A 25,000-nucleotide genomic window follows, 5' to 3' on the forward strand; every position below is an offset into this window, starting at 1 on the left:
CAAAAGGTCGCTGCTGTCCTCTGTGAAAGGATTTCCCATTTCCTCAATCACATCAACTAATGCACTCACATGGCTTTTGAATTTCATCTGGACACTTTTGTTCTGTTCATGATGTCTGTTGTCAGAGACACCCATACTGCTGAACTCCATGGCATTCTCAAACTCCTGAATCACCCGAAACACTTATGGTCCAGCAGAGGTCCAGCGACAGAGTGAATCCTGGTTTTGCATCAGACCAATTGCTCCTCCATCTCCCTTCACTGTAGCATTGTTTTGCTCATGTGCTTGATCTATAGCCATAGCAGAAAACACTTTTTGAGTCTTTGTGACTGTGAATTTCCCTGCCAGGAATTATTTTGCCACACCTGGATTGGTTTTGGAAAGACCTGCCATGTCTTTAACATGAACAGGTAACCAGCGTGCATCATTTGTGTGGTCAAAGATGAAGCACCATGGCACAAGCTTTGTCATGCTATCCACATAGAGACTGAAGTCAGCCTCACGCAGGGATCTTACAAAAGACAAGACAAGGAGCTCCAGCTTCAGGGCAGTGTACCAAAATAGATACTGAGGACTTTCTTGTTCTCTCATGGTACACCAGTTCTCAAAGGTGAGAAGCGGATCAGCAGATGGTCTTGATGCAGTGTACTGGTTGTAGGCTTTTGTCATCAGGATGTGCAGACTACTGGCAGTTACCTGATGTGCACGCCTGGTCCGTGTGATATGAGAAGCTTTCAGGAAGGACTCTGCAACTCCCTGGGTGGCTATGTTTGCTTGGACAAGGGCTTCCACCCAACCACTACCTTCTAGCCAGTCCCCCAATATCTTGAGAGCTGCCATCTCAATATGCAGTCCTCCTAAGACAATCACAAAATGATATTCTCCATGTGAAATGGGCCAATTCCACTGAATTTGTTTGGCTATGCTGTACAGAGGTTGGTCCATAGTCACAACAGGTACTTTTCCTGGATGTACCCTCTGTACTGCTTGATTTATGACATTCATTGCATGATGAATCATGGCCACTGACTTTGAGGTATCAGGGAATAGGGGAAGGAGAGCTGAGATGGCAGGGGTGAGCTCCTTTGATTGCAGCTGATTGGCATGAAAGGCTGCCCAGGAGATGTGTTCTACCAGTTGATTTCCCAGGACATAGGTATTTACTGACTCAAACCACCTGAAATATAATTAATAATAAAAAAAACAGTAAATGGGAGAGAAAAAAAAAGAAAAATATGTCACTTATACAGGCCACCTTACAACATCATAATACTGTTTCATGATTTCACAAGAAATATTTGTTATAAGGAAGATGCCATATTCACCTTCTTTCCTCTGTAATTGCATCAATGAAAGCAGACCCGTTTCCCTGGACTGGACCGACTGCTTTGGGGATAGTTGTTTCTGTATTTCTGAGGTACCTAGGTTGAATGGTGGTGTAATATGGTGGCAGGGCAGCGATTTTCTTTGAGAGGGGTGATGGATCAATGTCACATCGAACTCTGCGTTCAATCCCCTCATTCTGACTGGTGGGATGTTGGAATAGTGAAATTCATGTGCCATGAAATGAGCCAGTTGATGATGTAGAACTGGGATTGTGGTCTATGTTGTCCACTGCTGCTGTTGTGAACAATCCTTCTCTCAACATCACTGGGCACACCACTTTCTCTCTGTGATACTGTTGAAATGCATCGTTGCCCATTGCTGTGGTGATCTCCAGCACTCTGTCATATGATATTGAGAGTCCTAATTGAAATAGTGTGTCAACGAGGTCCTTTCTTCGTGTCTTAGCATGAACACTGAGTCCCACATAGACTGGTAAGGGTGTCTCCCGTTCCAGCTTGTGCCTTGCGTTTTTATGTATGTCACGCCTCTGAATGGAACTGTTATACCGAACAAGCTGAGCTATACTGAGCACAGCTTGAGACACACCCTCAGATTGTGATTTGATGTCGGGGCCATCAAGGACCATGCCAACCAAAGACAGCAGTGTTCTGGGTACAGATTTATGTTGAGAGTCTTGCTCAAAGGAAGGAATCTGATGCAAATCTCAACGTACAAACTTGGCAGCTTTGCATAGAATGACAGCATCATCAATATTATCCCGAAAGGATGATGTGAGAGCATCATTGATGTCCTCCTTAAATGCAAGTAAAACATCTCTTCCATCTTTGCACTCAGTCATGTTTGGAAACTCTCTCAGTATTCTATTCTTTAAATGTGTGGAGTTAACCCTGTATTAGGGGTGGGACGATATGGGTACCTCACGATACGATATATATCACGATATTAGGCCCACGATAACAATATATATCACGGCAAGCTTAAAGACAGACTGCATTTCTTCATTTGCACAGACATTCTGAATGTAGGAAACCAGCTCTGCAAAGGCTATGCTATGACATATCATGTCATTGGTAACATGACTGTCTTTTTTGTGCAGTTTGGCAGCTTTGTTATAGTATCCTGCTAAGCAACGTGCATGGTATTTTGCCCCTAGTGCAACCATATCACCTGCACTCATTTTTGCTAGTATTCGCTCATCTTGCAAGTTCAAAGCACATTTTCTGACATGAACATCAATTTGGAATGTACTTGCCTCATGAAGTGATACAGCAGATGTCAGATCTTCACAAAAAAAGCACATAGGCCTATTCTCCGGTTCTTTATGTTGATCACTTGACCGAGTATACTTCTTCTTGACAGTGGGGTCTTCTTGTGGTGCTGGTCTCTTCTCTGCTTTTTTTCTCTGCTCTCTCTAGTTTTGTGTGTGAATTTCAGAAAGCAGGATTTATGCCACTTCGCTTGATGCAACTGAAGAGTGGGCGCTATACCAGGTCCTTCATCCAGTCTCTTTATATCTAAAGGGATTGGCAGTTGCTTCAGCTCATGAAATCTTGTGATGTCTCTAGTCAAAGACAAGTATCCAGCACCATTATTTGTTCTCCTTGAATCTGCAGGGCACTGCAGGCTGTCTGGTGTTACTTTCTGACATACAGTAGGATACAGTTTGTCCAATCAATGGGATGAATGTTCGTAAATTGGCCAGTGTCATTTTGAAGATCTTGATAGTTATCATCTGCCATCTCTGCATGAAAAGGGAAATGCACATGAATCTATGAGAGATAGAATTCCCCAGTCAACATGCATATTGAGTGGAATATAGTGAATGTACAGGTACAGGAACTTACATTTGAAAGACATATCATCTAGAAATGTGTACTGTATATTGTGAGGAGTGCTGACCCAAACCAACCACAGAGTCACTTGAAGAGCCCTATGGTGCCTAGGGATGGGAGTAGAAACCACAATTAGTTATATTCAGTCTTAAAACAACCCATTTAAGCATAAATGTTGGAGTGTGTTTTGCTTACCGCCCGAGCCTGTGTCCGTTCACCAAGGGAGTGAGTTTCATCTGAGGAGAGGTTCAGCCAACATTTGTAGGGCTGGGCTGATTAGACCAGGGCTGTCACCACTCTGGCAATCAGACCCCAGGTGTCATCATATCAAGTTTAGTGAGGATGAAATAGGCATATACTTTTCTTCCACTACTTGCCCCTTTTGTCTTTGGTGCTGAAACCTCTCCTCAGTAAAATGGCTGCCATGGCCACTAGGGGCGTTTTTGCGATGGCTCCATGTCTGAAAATGTTCGGGGTCCCAAACTGTACAAGTGTATCAAGTTTCATACTTTCATGGAAACATGAAAACAACGCTTATGGGGAGCATATCTTTGGCCACCATGTTGGCTATCAGGGCCGAGGTTTTTTCACCACGGTGTCGGTCACACTTTCGGGATCCTTCCATAAATGTGGTCATACGTGTTTGGGTTGGTCCGGCGTCATGTTCACTGCTTGTAGTCAGCGTCGGATGCACTTTTTGTAGATGTGTTCGCATCGATGTCGTAGAGGAATGGTAACTCATTTTTTAATCACAAATGTCACACTTGACACAATTGTTTTCTATTTTTTTGAAGTACGCCCAGACAGAGCTTGTTTTGGTACGTGACTGCGACATTGTTTCTACCGTGATAAACACACGTGAAGCTGCATGCGTTGTTGATTGCTTGGAGTGACGGTGAAGTGAAGGCTGGCCCACGGATGGTCCAAAATGGAGACCAAATGCATATCCATAGGCTAAAATTTAGTTACTGTGGGTAGCCTTTAGACAGCAGTATAGCGCCATAAAAAAAAAGAATAGGTTTGAAATTAAAAATGTAAAATAATAATAAAAAATAAAATAAAAATGTAAATGTTTTTTTCTTTTTTATATTCGACTTTGATCTCATTAACGACTAGTTGAATATTCGAATAGTTGGACTCATCCCTACTAGCCATAGGCTTTATCATAAAGAAAGGTTTTTAATCTAGTCTTAAATATACAGTGTCTGCTTCACGGACCGAAACTGGGAGAAGGTTCTACAGCTAAGGTACCCTCGTAGGGTCCTCGGGTCCTTTTAAACCGGTTTAACATTTTCAACATGAATTAAAAGTATGTAAAAAAAAATTGTTCTCTATGAAACTTCTTCTATTTGCCTTATTTACTGTACTAAACATGTGATATGAAAATGAACATTTTCATGAAAATGAAAATTTTCACCCAGGGCCTTCGGGTCAAAGTGACCCGAAGGCCCTGGGTGTGACTAAAATACGAATGCCTCCTGTTCTAACCTTAGATATTTTTGGAACCTTAAGCATTTTTGCATACTCTGAACGCACTGGTGTTTTAGCAGGTTGATAACGCTCGATGAGTTCTTTGAGATACAGTGGTGCCTGTCCATTGAGAGTTTTGTAGATGAGAAGGAGGATTTTAAATTCCATTTTGTATTAAACCGGGAGCCAGTGCAGAGAGGCCAGTGAAGGAGTGACATGATCTCTTCTTCTGGTTCCTGTAATTATACACACACCAGCATTCTGGACTAGCTGTAGACTGTTTAGAGACTTACTTGTGCAGCCTGATAATAACGAGTTGCAGTAGTCCAGCCTAGAAGTAACAAATGCGCAAACAAGTTTTTCTGCCTCATTTTGAGAAAGAATGTGCCATGTTGGAATATTACGCAGGTGAAAAAAGACAGTCCTTGACATTTGTTCTGTGTGGGATTACGTAACTCCCAGATTCTTTACAGTGGCCCTGGAGGCCAAGGTAATGTCATCTAGGGTAAAATTATCTTTGGCTAATTTTTCTCTAAGGTGCTTAGGGCCAAGTACAATAACTTGTGTCCGAGTTGAGGAGTAGGTGATTCCGGATCATCCAACTTTTAAGACATGCCTGAAGTGTAGCTAGTTGATCCCTTTCATCTGGCCTCATAAATAGCTATAATTGAGTATCATCCGAATAACAATGGAAATGTACAGAGTGTTTCCTAATGATTTTACCCATAGGAAGCATATAAGTAAATAGTAGTGTAAATAGCTAGGGGTTAAGTGTCATGCTTAGGGACACTTGGAAACAAAGATCGGGACTGGTCACATGACCCTGGAACCTGTTGTTTCCAAGGCGGCCTCTATCCATTTAGCTATGCATACAGTACGGTACTGTATTCAATGGGCTAAACATGCAATAACACCCGTATGGTTCTTTAAATATCAATTTATGTTGACAATATCCAATGTTGTGGTAGCTACAGTAATGATTAGAGTGGCTGAAATCATAATAATATCACCTGATGATAACGGTATAGTTTGCCGAAAATAACAGATCTACAAGCCAACAATGTGTTTCATCGCTACACATCGCAACACACCGTTTGCTTGTAGCTCTGTTATGCACCGTCATCCGTGACACATTGTTGGCTTGTAGCTCTGTTCTGCACCATCACACTACATAATATAAATTAGGCTTTAGTAGCTGCCCCAGATATGCTTCCACCTGTATGCAACTGCATTCAACACAGCGCTTTACATTGCAGAGCTACATATAGCATAATTACCCCAATAAATATGCAACTAAAAAACATTCACTAACCGTGCCCCACTTGATTGCAGTTTTACCCCTTTCATGCATACTGGTCACTACAGTGGACCGCTATTAAAATGCCATTTTCTATTATATGAATGGGTTTTGATGGCAGAGTTGCACATCAGCCACCACAGTGGAGGCTAGAGAATCACCCCATACACTGCCACCCACTGGCCAACCGTTGTATCTGCAACATATTTTTTGTCAACATCCAAGATAGCTGACAGAAATGTTGATATGCCCAACCACAATGGAAGGACTTTTTTGTTATCCTATTAGCCCAAATGTCTGACTGTACTACAATTAATAATAACTAGAAGGTACTGTTCCTGAAGAAACAGTGTGGGATCGCTAAGAATGTTGATGGTATTGAGTATTGATAGTGTTAGTAGAGTTAAAGGTTTGAAAGGTTTAAAGGTTTTAAAGGTTTTAAAGGTTCTAAAGTTTTGAAAGGTTCTAAAGGTTTGAAAGGTTTAAGAGGTTTGAAAGGTTTGAATGGTTTGAAAGGTTTAAGAGGTTCTAAAGGTTTGAAAGGTTCTAAAGGTTCTAAAGCTTTGAATGGTTCTAAAGGTTTGAAAGGTTTGAAAGGTTTAAGAGGTTCTAAAGGTTTGAAAGGTTTAAGAGGTTCTAAAGGTTTGAAAGGTTTGAAAGGTTTGAAAGGTTTGAAAGGTTCTAAAGGTTTGAAAGGTTTGAAAGGTTTGAAAGGTTTGAAAGGTTTAAGAGGTTCTAAAGGTTTAAGAGGTTCTAAAGGTTCTAAAGGGTATTTACTTTAAATTATTTTTAGTCACTTTATTTACTTTAAAGTATTTTTTACTAATTTTTACTATTTTTTTCAACTTAAGTATTTTTACTCATGTTGAGTACTTTTAAGTATTTTTACTCAGTATAAGTACTCTTAAGTATTTTTAATCAAGGTACTTACTTTAAAGTATTTTTAGTCACTTTATTTACTTTAAAGTAGCTTTTACTAATTTTTACAACTTTTAAGTATTTTTACTCTTTTTTTCAACTTTTAAGTATTTTTACTCTTTGAGTACTTTTAAGTATTTTTACTCAAGGTATTTACTTTAAAGTATTTTTAGTCACTTTATTTACTTTAAAGTAGCTTTTACTAATTTTTACAACTTTTAAGTATTTTTACTCTTTTTATCAACTTTTAAGTATTTTTACTATTTAAAAAGTGAAATATCTCTAAAAGTACAAATTATTTCAAAAAATTCTAATGGTAGCCAATATGTCCTAAGTAGGCTGAACGTTATAGAGTTGGAACGGAGTTTCTATCTAAAAGTATGAATTTCTCCATTGAAATGAATGGGAGTTTTTTAGAAGTAAAAAGTGAAATATCTCTAAAAGTACAAATTGTTTCAAAAATTCAAATGGTAGCCGACATGTCCTGAGTAGGCCGAACGTTGAAGAGTTGGAACGGAGTTTGTAGCTAAAAGTATGAAGGACTAGTTAGGGGCCAAAAAACGGTCCCAAAAACGTTGAAGATAACAGTAGTGTGATCGCTTTAGCGATCCCACAATTATTATTAAAGCTGCAAGCAGCGATGACCGGGCCCTCGCACCTCTGACAAATATGAAGTAAATATGAATATGAAGGACAAGCATTTTCAACCGAGTCAGTGAGGTGACTCATGACTCTGTACGACAAGCAAAGTGATGGCTAAAGATATGAAACTATTCTGCCCTCAGAATAGAGGGTGGGGTTTAGTAACTCCAATGTCCAATGACATCACCCTCAAGTCTGTATGGCAATCAGCTCAAAGTTACATAGGAAGTGAAAATAGCCGATCTACAGGGTCAAGTTTTCCTTTTATTTCTGTTTTGGTAGTGAAAAATGGAAGACACACTTCACCACAGTCACGCCATTTTACGAAAACTCATGCTTAGTAATAGTATTGAAGATTACTCTGTGTAAAACTGTTTTTAGCTGGGATCTCTCTACCCAGGACAGATACTCTGGTAAAGGAGCAGACACGTGGACTCCAGAATGTCTTTTGTTGTCTTTATATAAAGAGTTGCAGCAGTACATGGAATGGCAGATTGTGATGAATGATGAATGTTTAGCTAAGGACTGTATTTGAGTGGTGGTTCTGTAAAACAGAATAAGACAACAAATGTACAATTATCTCAACTGGAAATAATTACCAATAAATGCATTAGATGCATCACAAATAATGTACAGCATGTATGAGAGTTCACATTTAGTTATGATACAAACAAATAACAGGGTAATTAAATGCCTTCACAGTTAGTAGAATAGTCAACAGGCTAGCTTAAATTAGCATGTGAGCTAACTAACCCAACAGCACAGAAATGCACATATATAGCCTGAAAACCGCCATTTACTCTACAAAACATTCTCTGCACATACCAGCATCACTACACATAACAGCATTAATGTTATATAAGTTATCCATTACAGTAGTAACTTACTTTTCATGAACGCACTCATTAACAAAGGGACGCGAGACGCTACGGAACGTCTCGACGTGAGTTTACTGTAAACAATGAGGACCCCAACACTCGCAGGGCTACGTAAGGCCTGACTGGAGTGGAAAAACGTAGCTGGCCAAAAAGGTGCCTGAACAAAACGTATTATGGAACTCAAGATACAAAAAGGGAAGGGAATTTATAACAGCCGCCCCCTGAATAGCATGGCTATGAAGTAAAGACAAATAAATCCTCAGTCCCTCTTAACAGTATCGTCGTCTTGAACGACTGACAGTTGGACCAGACGGGCTACTGGTCGCAGGTAAGTCTTGTCCCCGACCTGGATCTCTGCCGAACGAATACATCCATCGGCACTGGCATTCAGCTTGACCACCCTTCCCACAGGCCAGTGAGCGCGTGGTAACTGAGGATCGACGATCATCACGACAGTGTCCTGGAGGAGATCATCAGTGTGCTGCCGCCACTTCTGGCGGACCTGGAGAGATGGTAGGTAGCTTCTAATGAACTGCACCCAGAAGTGATCCACCATCATTTGGCAATGACGCCACCGTCTCCTGGTGAGTGTGTCTGGAGCGTAAGTCACTTGTGGCAGGGAGGCATCCCGCCGCCCCATCAGCAACATGTTGGGTGTCACTGGGTCCGGATCAGCCACGTCTGATGAAACGTAACCTATAGGCTTGGAATTGAGGATACATTCCACCTCTATTAAGACTGTCAACAGGACCTCTTCTTGGAGAGGCTGATCACCGATAACCACCTGTAGTGCTTTCTTGACAGACTGTATCTCACGCTCCCACGCACCACCAAAGTGCGGAGCTGCTGGAGGGTTAAACTTGAACTTGATCTGGTGCTTGGCGAGTCTCTCCTGCAGCTGAGGCTCCATAGCAGCGAACGCCTCTTTCAGCTCTCTACCTGCGCCTCGGAAGTTGGTTCCTTGATCGGAAAGGATCTCGAAAGGAGTGCCTCTGCGGGCAATGAATCGCCTCAGGGCTAGTAGGAAGGCGTCAGCGTCGATGCTACTTAATAGATCTAGGTGGACGCATCGAGTAGTCAAACATTTAAATATGACTCCCCATCGCTTTTCGCTGCGCCGTCCAACCTTGATGACGTATGGCCCAAAGCAGTCTACACCCGTTGAGAAGAATGGAGGCTTGAGGAGCCGCAGGCGAGCAGGAGGTAGGTCTGCCATTATGGGGACCACCGGTTTCCCTCTCCACTTCCGACATTCAGCGCAAGTCCTCTGGTGGTGTTTTATGGCCTGTCTCCCACGGAGGACCCAGTACTGGCGTCTGATCTCGGCAAAGACTCTATCGGGCCCTGGGTGGAGTAGGCGTGCGTCCACATCTTTGATAATGAGTCTTGTCACTGCATGGGAAGGGTCGAGAATGATGGGGTGGATGTCAGTAGGACAGGGGCTCTCCATACGGCGGAAACGTCCACCGACGCGGATGAGCCCCATGGTAGGGTCCATCTCTGGTGAGAGCGCACTGAGTCTACTGCTGGGCAGCACTGGTTTGCCGGCCCGGAGACACTTAACCTCTTCAGGAAAGCAGTCTGCTTGGCTGGCCTTCAGCAGGTGGACTTCAACATCTCTGAGGTCGGACTGAGGTGAAGAAGGGTCAGACGCCGCCCCGTGGATACACTGCTGGGTCTCTTTGACCAGGTCTGTCCAGCTGCTGAACTGCACGACATCCGGGATTTGAGGACTTAGACCTGTCTGTGTGAGGCCGCAGAAGATACTTGGCTTCAGCTCTGTAACATTTTCTGGCTCTGTGGAATTGGGGAGCGATGGCCACTTGTCAGACGGATCACGGAGGAATGGTGGTCCTTGAAGCCACCTATTTGGTGCTGTCAGCTCACGCAGGGTCTTGCCGCGGGTGAGGTCATCAGCCGGATTGTTGCCTGTGTCCACATACCGCCAGGTGTGCTGGGAGGTCAGGTCCTGGATCTCGGAGACTCTGGTTCCAACAAAAACTTTGAACCGGCAGGACTCGGATGTCAGCCAGGTCAAGACGGTGGTTGAGTCTGTCCAGAGGAAGGTCTGGGTGATGCTTAGCGTGAGCTCTCGATGAAGTAGGGAAGACAGCTGGGCTCCCGTCAGTGCTGCACAGAGCTCTAACCGCGGCATCGACTGCTGGCGCTTGGGGGCTACCCTGGACCTTGCCATCACGAATGAGACATGGACAGTGTCATTACTGTTGGTGGTGAAGTAAGCTACTGCACCATATGCCTGTTCGGAGGCATCACAGAAGACGTGCAGGGTGTAATCTGTGGCTTCAGTGGCGACTTCCAGTGGTGCATAGGTTCGAGGTATGGAGATGTTTTTTAGCTCTGGGAGTTCTCTCTGCCAGCTGGTCCAGGCTTCCAGGATGTCAGGAGGGAGGTTTGGGTCATCCCAGCTCCTCTTCTTAGCCCATAGTTTCTGGACGAGGACCTTTGCCCGTGTAGTGTAGGGAATGATGACACCGAGGGGATCGTATTGGCTGGCAAGCACCTTGTATATGTGGCGCATGGTGGGGATCTCACTCTCTGTTGGCTTGGGCTTGTAACCAAGCTGATCAGTTGGGCAATGCCATCGCAGACCCAGAGCCGGCTCCTGGGGGTCAGTGTGCTTCTCGGCCAGCCACAGCTCTGCGCTCTCCGACCGGGCAGTGGAAGGCAGATGGGAGACAACGGAAGGGAGATTACTTGCCCACTGTCGGATCTCAAATCCTCCTGAGGCTAGGCACTGTCGCATCTTATCCACCAGTAGCTTGGCAGACTCTGGTGTTGACAGGCTCTGGAGACAGTTGTCCACGTAGAACGCCAGCTCTATGGATCGTAGGATGTCCTCGTTTCCCTCTGCATGGTCTTTGACATGTTTCTGTAGCGCAAATGTTGCGCAGCAGGGGCTGCTTGTGGTGCCGAATGGCAAAACCTGCCATTGGTAGATGTCAGGTTGCTCTTCTCTATGCATATTTCTCCAGACGAATCTCAGCAGTGGGCGGTCCTCCGGCAGGAGGCGAACCTGGTGGAACATCGCCCGGATATCTCCACTGATGGCAACAGCATACTGTCGGAATCGCAGGAGGACCCCGATGAGTGACGGTCCGAGAGTTGGACCAGGGAGGAGTTGCTCATTGAGGGAGAGACTGCGGTAGGTGAAAGAGCAATCAAACACCAGGCGATCCTTGCCATTGTGTTGGACAAGGTGATGGGGAATAAACCATGACTCGCTGGTCTTATTTATCTCTTCTGCCTCAAGCTTGGTTACGCATCCTCCATCGATGAGCTTTTGGATCTCTGCTTCGTAGATTTTAGCCTTCGCTGGGTCCTTTAGCAGTCGTCGTTCTGTGCTGCGGAGCAGGGGCATGACGGCGTCAGGGGGTGCTTTCAGCTGTGGCGCATCCTTAACGCGGAGCAGAGGTGTGGCATACCGGAGTGTATCACCAATCTTCACCCTCTCGGTGCATGCTTCCAGGATGCTCACAGCTTCTTGGTCTTGATGGGAACGTACTACTAGCTTCTCACTTCGAAATGGGAGCACGTCGAGCTGCCACAGTCGTTCAACATGTTGGTAGAGGTCGTCTGGTGCTGGCTTGAGAGATGTGAAGTAGCAGGAAGTAGCATGAGGTGAGGGACCATCTGGACCCTGGAGCGCCCAACCAAGCGCTGTATGGACAGCTAAGGGTCCACCTCTGGTGCCGAACCTGACGGGTTCCTTGGCTGTGATCAGGTGAGAGCAATCTGCACCAATTAGCAGTAGCGGTTGCACGTTGGTGAAGTCCTGCATCTGGAGGCCCTTCAAGTGACGATAGCGCTTCTGAAGTGCAGTCACAGGGTAGGATTGTTCCGACAGGGCCAGCCGACCGGCTGTGAAGGCGCCTTTAACCAGGTACTGTTCCGAAGGTCGCATTGGGGAGGCTACATGGAAGTCGACTGAGGCACCAGTGAGGCGAGCCACATCTTGCCGGATGGTACGCAGAGAGAGGGTCTCGGCTTCGCCCTTGAGTCCTAAGTGTCGTGTGGCAGCTGGCAGCATTATCGTTCGTTCAGCGCCGTCATCTAGGATCGCGTAGGTGTGCAGAGACTTGCTCCCATGGCTTATGATGATTGGCACCACCTTGAGGTACACCTTCCCTCCTTGCTTGGAGTTGGCGAGCGAGGCGCGATCCTTTGGTGTGATGAGGTAAACACCGGGGCCTGGCTATGGCATGGAGAACTCTGAGGTGAACCTGCTGGCATTCACTGCATGCTTTCTTCAGGGTACAGGCGTCTTGTTTGTGGCTGGTGCGACCACGCTTACGACAACGCTTGCCGTCGGCTATCCATTTCTCGATCTCTTCTGGTGAGCACTGGACGATGTTTCTGCACTCAGAGAGGTAGTGCTCAGTGCTCTTACAGAAGAGGCACATCCTTTTGTACCTCAGTTGCTTGGCCTCTGACCGGAATGTCTCTGAAGGCTGAACGCTATCTGGTTCAAGCTCGTCAGTGCCATGGTAAACTGAAACAGGTCGGTTGTGAGGCCTGGGGGCATGAACTTGCTGGTCTCTCTTGGGAGGCTGTGGTCCGTCGCTCCGGTAGCGCTGTGCCATTTTCGCAGACAGACGTTGAGCTTCTGCCTTTACCTTGAGCCATTCTGAGAGGTCGCGGAGGTTGTATGGGTTTAGGCTGTTTGTATTAAGGCGACCGTGTGCCTGTAGATGCTCCACAAAGCCATCCCGTGATTGTTTAGGGAGCTTACTCAGTAGCCGATCAACATGGCCGGTCGACATGACTTCCATCCCGTTGGGCCCTTCCAATGACGTCAGCATTCCCACCAGTAGGTCGACACTGAGAGCAAAGCTCTGGAAGGCTTTGCCGTCTCCGGCTTTGAGGTCAGGAGAGTTCAGGATTGCTGCAATCTCGCTTTGTGCAAGTTGGTGTGGCTGCCCGTATTGCCGCTGTAGGGCCTGCATGGCGGCAGTGTAGGGCTGTGCATAGTGCCTGCAGGATTGGGCTATTAGCCTGGCTTCATCCAGGACCAGGTGCTCTATGAGTACACGATACTTGTAGTGTTCAGATAGTTCAGTGTGGGGACTGAGTAGGTGGTCTAGCGCTATTTTCAGGTCAGTGAATTCTCTCTCACTGTCATGCACCAGTTTGGGCAGTTGAGGTACAGGAACTGGTTGTCTGGGAGGCTGGAAGGCGTATGGTGTCTGAGGTGGTGTATACAGTTGTTGAGGCGGTGATGTATACAGGGGTTGAGGAGCATACTGGACCTGTGGCGTTGGTACAGGTTGATATGATGCTGGGCCAGGTGTTGGAGCATGATGGAGCTGATAGGCTGGCTGACTGGCGTATTGGACTGGCAGGACTGTTACAGGCTGGGTCGGTGCTGGTCCGTATAATGAAGACAGCTGTTGGTGGTAGGCTTGCTGATTTGCTAGAGCTGGCTGGGGATGAAGGACTGGTTGAGAAATTGGAGCTGGCTGGGGGTGAAAGACAGGAGCATGATAAGGCTGATGGACTGGAGCAGGATGGGGCTGATAGCCATGTTGGACTGGCTGGGCAGGTGCAGGTTGGGACGGTCCTGAGCCATATGCTGAAGACACCTGCTGATAGGCTGGCTGAGCTAGCAGGGTCGATGCAGGTTGGGACTGTACTGGGCCATATGCTGAAGACACCTGCTGATAGGCTGGCTGAGATAGCAGGGTCGCTGCAGGTTGGGACGGTACTGAGCCATATGCCGGAGACATCCACTGATAGATCGCCTGGGTTACTGGAGCAGGCTGGTGCTGAATCTGCTGATACACCGGTTGAGGTTGGTGGCTCTGTTGGTACTCATACCTTTGATATGCTGGCTGTACAGATGTGACTGCCGGAGACTGCTGCTCTGATTGCAGGACCGCGGTAGGCAGGTATGACGAAGGTGCTGCTACCCAGGTAGATGGTTGGTGCTGTACAGGCATAGCTGCTGGATGCTGGCTTGCTGTCTGAAGGGCACGTCCAGCAGGTGACTGTGGCATGACTGGGGTGAGCTGATGCTGCTGTAGCGTCGCTGCTGAGTGCAGACCTACTGGCAGGAGGGCAGGAGCAGCGGGTGACTGGTGTGCGGGTTGCAGCGACGTTGCTGTCTGGTATATCAATTGTGCAGGCAGAGCTGGTGCGTAGTGATTTGCTGAGGGTGCAAATGTCGTTGTCGGCAGTATGGACAGATCCATTACATGGCTCTGTTGACTTTGGCTTGACATCGAGGCTGTCATTGCTTGGGGGTTCAAACAAGGTTGGTGGTTTGACCAGGCACCTGGACTGATATGTGAGGATTGCTGTGACATGGGAGAACCAGACCTGTTTGCACTAAAGCTGTGTTCGGTTAGGCAGCTCTGTTCTGAGGGGGCTGGTGATTGGAGTCCCTCATGGCTGGGTATGTGAATAACATATGATTCCATGTCCCCTTCACCTGTCCTATTGACTGCTCCTAGTGCAGATGGACGGGTAGATGGCCCGGGCGCGGTGTGTAGCTGGTCACTTATGGCTGCAAACTCGGTCTGCAGGCTGAGTGACCGCAGCTGCTGTACGCTGGCCTTCATGCTGTCGTCTTTAGAAGAGGCAGTATTAGGCATGAGGGACTGTGGCAAGCTAACCTTGTAGCTTTGCAGGTGTGCTGGAAACTGTCGCAGTCTTCCCTGTAGTTGTGCTGCGTCTCCTGCTGCTGCTGCTGTTGTTCTCTGGGAGTCCATGGCACCGTCGTGGATAAAGATGATCCGGGTTCGAAGGACCAATATTGAAGATTACTCTGTGTAAAACTGTTTTTAGCTGGGATCTCTCTACCCAGGACAGATACTCTGGTAAAGGAGCAGACACGTGGACTCCAGAATGTCTTTTGTTGTCTTTATATAAAGAGTTGCAGCAGTACATGGAATGGCAGATTGTGATGAATGATGAATGTTTAGCTAAGGACTGTATTTGAGTGGTGGTTCTGTAAAACAGAATAAGACCACAAATGTACAATTATCTCAACTGGAAATAATTACCAATAAATGCATTAGATGCATCACAAATAATGTACAGCATGTATGAGAGTTCACATTTAGTTATGATACAAACAAATAACAGGGTAATTAAATGCCTTCACAGTTAGTAGAATAGTCAACAGGCTAGCTTAAATTAGCATGTGAGCTAACTAACCCAACAGCACAGAAATGCACATATATAGCCTGAAAACCGCCATTTACTCTACAAAACATTCTCTGCACATACCAGCATCACTACACATAACAGCATTAATGTTATATAAGTTATCCATTACAGTAGTAACTTACTTTTCATGAACGCACTCATTAACAAAGGGACGCGAGACGCTACGGAACGTCTCGACGTGAGTTTACTGTAAACAATGAGGACCCCAACACTCGCAGGGCTACGTAAGGCCTGACTGGAGTGGAAAAACGTAGCTGGCCAAAAAGGTGCCTGAACAAAACGTATTATGGAACTCAAGATACAAAAAGGGAAGGGAATTTATAACAAATAGTCTCACCTGGCCTAAGTCAAACTAATTAGTCTCAGAGTGCCTAACTATGGGTCCAGTTAATCCAATTAGTTTGTCTCAGGCCAGGTCAGACTACTTCAGTCAGCCATCCCTCATCCCTCAAAAACAAAAACAATCCCGTGGAGCTGTATTATTTCGATGTATTTATTGTCTTTACAAAAATAACAGAAGGCATTGTGAGTGACTCTCCAAACACTCTTTCAAATGCATTTCAGTAATACAGTCTCTTCCGTTTTACTGACCTTTCCTTTACTATATCGGTTCACCAAGCCTATCTTGTATGAAGATTCTGAAACACAGTGCAGTGTCCAAGGCTCCTCCTGATATCAGGTTTTCCCCTGGAAACCACTGGCCCCAGCTTACAGACAAACAAATGCAAGTGATACGGTGATGCTGCATGCACAAGATAAATCAAGTGCATCTGTATGCAATGTGATGAGGCTTTGGGTCCTGGGTGCTTTGACAATTTTGACTCAGGCCAGGTGTGACTACCTCAATCACCCATCGCACAGTTTGGTTTTCACAGAAGCATTGTATTTTTGTTTACACTTGACAGTAGAATTCTACTGAGAATAGAAGTACTATATATTTTTCTAGGTTTTCAGTAGACAATAGAAGCACTATTATGTATGTGTTTTTGTGTTTGTTGAGCTGATGAGTGAAGAGCGAGTCAATACATAAGAATGTAATGTAAAAAGGGTGAAAATGTTATTTTTACAGTATTACAAATATATCATTTTAATTACTAATCATTAGATTAGTTTCATTTTATTATTTTTTTATTTATATTTTCATGCAAGGGTTGAAAGGAAGTGTATGATGAAATGAAGAAAATGTGCACTTGATCCTATATTAAAATTGGGTACTGGGAGGGTGGCAGACGTCACTCTGACTCACACATAACCATAAACAAGCCCGGTATGCCCATATATAGGCATGGTTCAAATGAAGATGTCATCTGTTTACCTCTTGTAGGATGCATTGCTGGGATTCTTGCTGGGGTTTAAAATTATGTCAACAGTGAAACACATTTGGAACCTGTACTGACTCTGGACACTTGTAGAAAATAATTGTTCTCAAACAAAACAAAAAAAATACTGTACTAGGTGAGTTAAGTGATGTAGTGCTCTGCTCATGTAGATTGAGATGTATTTATTTTTCTGTTGACTCACGCTGTTGCAAGAACATAACTTTATGCAAACAAATGTGTTTTTCTCTCTGCAAGTCGATGGCAACAGAGTGGCAGTTGAACAACTTGACTAAGTTCAAACATTCAATGCTTTACCCTCATTTTATCTTCTGCCTAGACTTCCTGCTCCTCCCTGTGTGTAAAGAGGAGGTTTCCCTTGAACCAGAGCCTTCACGATTAAAAGAGGAGCTACTTCAAAGACCAGAGGAGGCTGATAGGTCAACATTGACATTACTAGCAGGGAAAAGTGAGGATGATGAAAACGGAGAGACTCTAGCCAGCACCTCAGCTGAACACATGAAAACACAAGCTCATTTAGAGGACTGTGGTACCTCACAACCAACTAGTGATGACCAGCTCCTCTCTTCACACTGTTCTGAATCTGACATTGATGGCAGTGATGAGGATTGGGAAGAGACCAGGGAAGCTCAGTCAGCTTTAAACACACTGAAATCACACAAGAGACAAAATGTGGAAGGACACAGCCAGGACCTGAAAGCATCACAACAACAAACTAACTCCATGAGCAGTCACCCAGGGAAGAAATGCTTTACTTGTACGGTTTGTGGCAAAGGCTGTGGTACGATGAGTAAACTAAAAAAACACATGATGAGACATACAGGGGAAATGCCCTTAACTTGTGAAATTTGTGGCAAAGGCTTCTGTCAAAACTCTGATCTAATCAGACACATGATGTCACATACAGGGGAAAAACCTTTTACTTGCAGCATTTGTGACAAAGGCTTTAGTCAAAAGTTTGATTTAAAAAAACACATGCGGACACATACAGGGGAAAAGCCCAGTACTTGTACAGTCTGCGGTAAAGGCTGTATTCATTTAAAAAGACACATGATGACACATACAGGGAAAAAGCCCGTAATTTGTGAAATTTGTGGCAAAGGCTTCTGTCAAAACTCTGATCTAAACAGACACAGCCATACTCATACAGGGGAGAAACCTTTTACTTGCAGCGTTTGTGGCGAAGGCTTTAGGCAAACGTTTAATTTAAAAATACACATGATGACACATACAGGGGAAAAGCCCTTCACTTGTGAAATTTGTGGCAAAGGCTTTAGTCAAACTTCTGTTTTAAAATTACACATGTTGACACATACAGGGGAAAAAACTTTTTCTTGCACCGTTTGTGACAAAGGCTTTTGTCTAACGTCACGTTTAAAAACGCACATAATGACACATACAGGTGGAAAAAAGGCTATTCTAAACACACAGCAGGACTCATACAGGAGAAAACAAAAGCTTGTGACAAAAGCTTTAATCGAAGGTGTAAACTACGAAAACACGTGATGACTCATAAAAGGGGAAATACTTAACTTATAGACTTTGTGGCAAAGGCTTTTGTACAAAGGGTGATCTAGAAGGGCACACGAGGACTCATACAGGGGAAAAGTCCTTTACTTGTACAGTTTGAGGCAAAGGCTTTAGTCAAAAGGGCAATCTAAAAAGACACGTGATGACTCATACAGGGGTCAAATGCTTTCGTTAAAATGTCTATCCTAAGATAGAAGGATTTCAACTGGTCAGTGACAAAATAATTTCCCATCTGTGTTGGCACATTTGTTTAGTTGTCACACAGACCGAAGTATGATAATTCTAATCCAGAATGGCAATGACAATTAATGTATACCAAAGCGGATGAATCACTCAACGCGCCAGTCTCAATGGAGCCCTTGTGGTAGTACAGGAAGGCATGGAAGTCGAGCTCGCACTACATTTATACCCTCTCCAATCACATACTGTAGGCCCATGAGCATAGTGGTTCGCCTACATGGTTTATTTAAAGTTATACTGTGTAGCACTCACAATGGATAAAAAATTTAATGAAATGGCACCGTTGTATTATTATCAAGAAGTATAAGATGGCACCGGGAACTAGTGGCAAGCAAAATGACACTATGGGAGCCAGCCCAGGGCAAAGCCAAGAAAGGCAAGAAGCGCACCACCTACGTAGAGACGCTGTAGCGCGACAGCTTAGCTAACGACACTCTAGCGCTCAAGACCTTGATGCTACATAGAGTGTGGAGGGCAGCCATTCAAGAGTTGGTGTAGGCTAGACCGCACTCTCGCATCGCAACAGTAATGAGGGCCACCATGGAAACAAGTCCCCATGACCTTTTTTTGTGTTATCCATTTAGCCCAAGCGTTTTATTGCACTTCCGTGCTGTTTACATTTTTTGTCTAATAAAGTATTCAATCAATAAAAAATGTATGTTCATTTACATCACTAAACATAGAAGGAACATTTTATTTTTGTAACCTGTGTCTTTTTAACTTGTGTCTTTTTGATGACCCCTCAGGTAGCTCCGTTGTCATTACAGCATTTGTCTGTATGGAAGTACCGCTCATAAAGGAATTTGTCATCAAAAGATTCAACTTTTTCCTAGATTTCATAGATAACTTCATAGACTTGACGGTATTGTCTTCAATATGTTAGATGCATGTTCATGTGCATTTTCAGACATTTAATCCCCCTGTGTAATAACTCTGAGGACTGCCTATAGGGCAAGGGTTCCCAACCTTTTCAGGCCGTGACCCCCGAAAATAATATTTAAATCGGGGACCCCCCACCCTAACAAGCACTTGGAATTGTAGGCATTACATTTAGTTTGACTCGGTTTCACAGATAAATATTGTGAAAATCTGCAAGTTCACAACGCCTCGCACTGCGAGGCATTGTGATCTTGTAGTTCGGCTATTTCCATGTGTACCTCTTTCTTACATAGTATTTAACAATGAGGCCAATTTGATATTAAAAAGGTCTTAAAAGTCATCAAATTGTAACTTTAGAAATGTGCAGATACCCTGTATACATATATACTGTATGTTGGTTTGTTTACTGTTGAGTGAGAAAACAATGTTGCACATTAAGCTATAATCATCTCGGGGACCATCAAAATAATTTGGGGACCCCCAGTTTGGGCACCACTGCACTAGGGATCACGGACCCCCTGTTGAAGACCCCTGATATACAGGATAGCTCTCATGTCTATGCGTTCCTAAACAAAGTAAAGTGGAAACAAAAGACATTGGACATGAATTTATGTTAGTAACCTGGAAGGGAAACACAAACCTAATCTTAACAAAATACTGAACTGCAATACAAATGAACCAGAATTCTTCACGTCTTTGAAAACATTGCATGGCAATGGATGCAATTTGAAAAACATCAAGAGGGGGTCCGGGATCCCTTGGGGGTCCTCAGAATTACTACAGGGGTGGCCACCACATCATTGTGTGATAGGAATTGTTTTTTGTTATTTAACCATTTGAACCCAGCATCCCTATTCTGGGGGGCACAAATAGCCGATCTACAAGCTCACGTGTTTCAAGAGCAGACCAAGTACAAAGTATTGAGGGGCTAAGTGGTTAAATGTCTTTAAGTACACATTAACATGAATCCAGCATATTAATAGAAGAGACAAACAAACATCTCTCTCTCAGCTAAGGGTTCCTTGGCCAATATACTAGACCCATCGTCGCTGTCTATATTCTAACTTTGTGTTTTATGGTAAGTTAATGCCCTACTTGATCATACTACAGCAACCGTCACACAAAAGCATCCAAAGTAGCAGCAGATCCAGATCTGCTGCAGATCTTGCTGTAACAGAAGAAGATCATCACTGCCAGCAACAATCTGGTGCTGTTCTACGCTGCTATTTTGCAGGGATTAATATTCATCGAGTCCCACAATGTGCAGCTTCAACGGAGAGCGAATCCAAACGGAGATTTACCGCAAGACGCGGCGACGTTACTTTTTAAAGTGGTCGGCGCGAGTAAATCGGTACAAACACGGAGAAGGACACCAAACCAGCTGGACGGCCTTACAGTAAGAAAGATTATTTGGTTGAGTTTATTGATGTCGGGAAATGTACATCCTAATCCCGGCCCACCGACCGTGAAGAGCACGGAGACTCGCTATGATCACAACTTCAACGGCCTAAGCAACTTCACAGCTGATTTCCAACGCGACGGAAGCGCCCGACAGGGTCCGGTCCACAACATGCAGACAAATAACTTTGTTTGGCAACGGCCCACCTCACCTGATAAGAATGAACCCCAGCAAAGAGCTGGAGAAACAAGGATGGATTATTTGTCCCGGTTGACATCCATGCTGGCTCCAAGTCCTGCATTCTCAAGCAGACGACCACCGCCTGAGGGAATGTGGCCGATGACGAGACAAGGGCTTCCCCAACAGCAGCGTCACCAAGAGGAGTTCCTCATGCGCCACACGGGCCCAAGACAACAACAGGGTATCTCCCAGAGAAAAGCACAAGAAAACTGTGTTTTTTCCCCATCTTTCTACCATCTCCTGGCACCACCGCTTGGCGTCGACGCGGGACAATAGCTTCACCCCTCCCCCGCCCCCCCTCCCCCACCACCACCACCACCACCACCAGTCGACACCAGGACAACCGCATAGTATCCCACCGAGAGGAATGCTGGGAAACGGAGTTCCTTTCCCTGTTCTCCAAGCGGTCACTGGACAACTACATGGTTTTCCCCTGTGGGATCGGCGTGGAAACAGAGAGCCAAACAGTCCTTTGCCTGGGGGAATTTGGCCGAGGTCGACACAAGGGTTTCCCCACACCACCCCTCCCCCACATCCACCACCCCCACCCCCCCTCCCCCACGGCAGATCTAAGGAAGGATATGCGGCCTCAAATCACCTCCACCCCCCCCCCCCCCCCGCGGACATCACAAAGTCCCCCCCTCCCCAACCCACACCTCCAACCCCCCCACTGACCCCCCAGAGACTGTAAGGGACAATGGTTACTACTCAACTGAAGACTTGGATGCCCTTTTTTCTACTAGAGGTACCCACATTGTTCACTTGAATGTTAACAGTCTTAAAAACCCTGAAAAAAATTCTGAGCTGAGATCCATGTTTGGAAGTGGCAAGGTAGACATTATTTCATTCTCAGAAACTAAGTTGGATAATTCCATCAAAGACTTTGAGATTGAAATAAAGGGCTACAATGTCATCAGAAAAGACAGAAATGATCTCAGATATGGATAACAACCCCACTGAATCGGTCTGGGTCAAAATTTTATACCCACATGCAAAACCACTGATAATTGGCGCCATCTACAGACCCCCAGATCAAAATGCTTTTTATGACTTGATTGAGGATCATGTGGCAGGTTTAGGAAACTCTGAGACGGTACTAATTGGTGACTTTAACACCTGTGTTCTGAAGAAAGACTCAGCTATCTTTAAGTCCCTCAGAAAGTTCTGTGACCTGCACAGCTTTACCCAGCTGATAAAGCATTTTACAAGGGTAGGCATTGCTTCTCAATCAATCATAGACCTAGTGTTGACAACGGACCAATCCAGAATTTCCAAGAGTGGAGTGATTGAGTGTAGCTTAAGTGATCACAATATCATTTTCTGCACTCGGAAGATTCACGGACCTGCGCTTATTGTCACAGGACAATCAGCTGCAGGTCTATGAAACACTACTCAAGTGATCTTCTAACAACAGCTCTTGGAAAAATGGACTGGTCCCATGTCCTAAATTGCACCTCTGTGGAGGAGTCCTGGTCCTGTTTCAAAAAAGCTTTTTTGTGTGTACTTGATAACATCGCACCCACGAAGGTGGTGAGGGTCAAAGCTAGCACAGAACCTTGGATGAAGGGTGACATTTTGAATGCCATCAAACTCAGGAACAAAAGCTACTCCGAATTCAGGAAAAACAAAAGTGAGCAGCTACTTGAAAAGTGCAGAAATCTACGAAATGTAGTTACTAAATTGATCAGAAATGCCAAAAAGAATTTCTTAAATGAGAACATAGAGGCAAACAAAAGCCACCCACAAAAACTGTGGGAGGCACTAAAACAATTAGGCTGCAACGGAAAAATTCAGACTAAATCTACAAACATTTGCATTATTTCAAGTGGCTCGCTCACTACCGACAAGCAATTGGTAGCGGACTGTTTTAACAGTTTCTTCACCACAGTTGCAACCCAGTTGGTAAGCAAACTCCCTCAGCATTCAGGTCTGTATGGCCCCGATCACATTCAAGCTCACTATGAGAAACTAGGGGCTAAAAAATATTCCTTCTTTTTCAAACCTGTATTGACTGATGATGTGCAAAACAAACTCCTCGCCCTACAGCCTAACAAGGCCACCGGCCTTGACAACATCCCCACCAGATTCCTCAGAGACGCAGCGGTCTCCATTGCTCCCATAGTAGCCCACATTACAGACTTATCCATCAGTCAGTGTCACGTCCCACAAGAATTCAAGTTGGCAAGAGTAATCCCTCTATTTAAAAAAGGAAGCAAACTAGATCCTGGCAACTATAGGCCTGTTTCCATCCTTTGTTCCATCTCAAAGGTTATAGAGCGATCAATCCAAGAACAAATCAACAGCTACCTCAGCGAGCGTAAACTGTTGTTTGAATTCCAATCAGGCTTCAGAACATCCCACTCCACTGACACATGCCTACTATATTTGACCGACTACATCAAACGTGAGGTAGACTCGGGCAAATACTGTGGCATGGTCATGCTGGACCTCCAAAAGGCGTTTGACACTGTAAACCACGCAATTCTACTTGATAAGCTGAGGGCGATTGGTTTTGATTGCAAATCACTAAATTGGATGAGATCTTACTTGGAGGGTAGAGAACAAGTGGTTGACATCAACGGAACCATGTCCTCATCCCTCCCGGTGAGCTGCGGGGTTCCTCAAGGCAGCATTCTAGGGCCGTTACTGTTCCTTCTATACATTAACGACATGAATGCTGCCTGTAACTGCAAACTGTTCCTGTTCGCTGATGACTCGGCACTCCTGATATCGGGTGAGGATGTCGTGTATCAGTATTCAAGACTGATGAATATGAAGTTAATATGCTATTAATACACTATGAACACAAATTGTCAACAAAGTTCCCTGTCAGAGTGTGGGGGAGTACAGCTGTCTGCAACAGAGGTAATTGGGTTAAAACTCTGGGATCCTGTCTATTGTCTTAAGGTGTGAACCTGAAACACCACACCCAGCCGAGTTCTTTGTTCCCAAAAAGGCATTGTAATTATGCGATCTAATCACGCATGTTGCCATCTCTCTCTCTCTCTCTCTACAGCCAACTGCTAAAGAAATAGACTTAAACTGAATTATTGTAAATTATAACTAGCTCACAGTAAAAGCTTATTCTATAGTAAGTACACAAGTGTGAACAAATGTGGTTGGGGAGAAGCCAGTTAGTTGCATGTAGACTTTTCTTCTTGAATCTAAGGAAAACGCCAAGTCCCCTTTTAAATCATCTCTTTCTGTCTAAATCATTCATACAAAGTTGAATACAAATATGTGTGGTCTTATTTTGAAGGTAATAAGGTGTTAAACAAAGATTGCATAATATGAGCTTGTGTAAAGGTACAGTTTTATAGATAAGGGTTAAAGTAAATTGTCACATGTTTAAACCAAGTGAGATGCTAATTCCTTGTGTCGATTGAGAAGGCCTGCCCAAGAAGGTCTATTGTTCTATAAAATCTGTGTTGTGATTGGTCAGAAGGAGGAATATCTGGTTGCTTATAACATGGTGCTATTGGGAAAAACAGGACTCTCTGTGTTTTTGGGCTACACACAGATGTCGCGTCCAACAGGATAAAATGGATCTATGGACTATGCACTGTACGTCGAATTGACTTGTATGTATGGGATGCTGAGAACTCTGACAATAAAATGGAATTGTTGGAAATGACTACCTCGGACTTTAAAGGATTGTGATTTATTACCGCCCAGAGAAACATGTCTGCTTCCGTCTTCCAAAATGGGCTCAGTTTACCACACAATTATTGGCGTGACAGCTAGGCCCCTTGCTGCTGGAACACGGGACATTTCTACAAAGTTTTCGTTGAAGGTATGTGTGA

At 44.7% G+C, this 25,000-nt stretch overlaps 1 protein-coding gene across 1 annotated transcript in view; it reads left to right on the top strand.

The window, feature by feature from the left end:
• LOC308082139 (uncharacterized protein) overlaps positions 1 to 19,259 on the top strand; it is a 29,751-nt gene extending 10,492 nt beyond the window's left edge. Inside the window, exon 5 of the mRNA XM_080423796.1 lies at positions 17,229 to 19,259. Coding sequence (XP_080279922.1) covers positions 17,229 to 18,415 — 1,187 coding nt within the window. The 3' untranslated portion in view covers positions 18,416 to 19,259. The remainder of the gene's footprint in view (positions 1 to 17,228) is intronic.
• Positions 19,260 to 25,000: the final 5,741 nt, after the last annotated feature.

Source organism: Gymnoscopelus braueri (assembly GCF_963280865.1).
Source record: "Gymnoscopelus braueri genome assembly, chromosome: 3".
Classification (NCBI taxonomy): Eukaryota; Metazoa; Chordata; class Actinopteri; order Myctophiformes; family Myctophidae; genus Gymnoscopelus; species Gymnoscopelus braueri.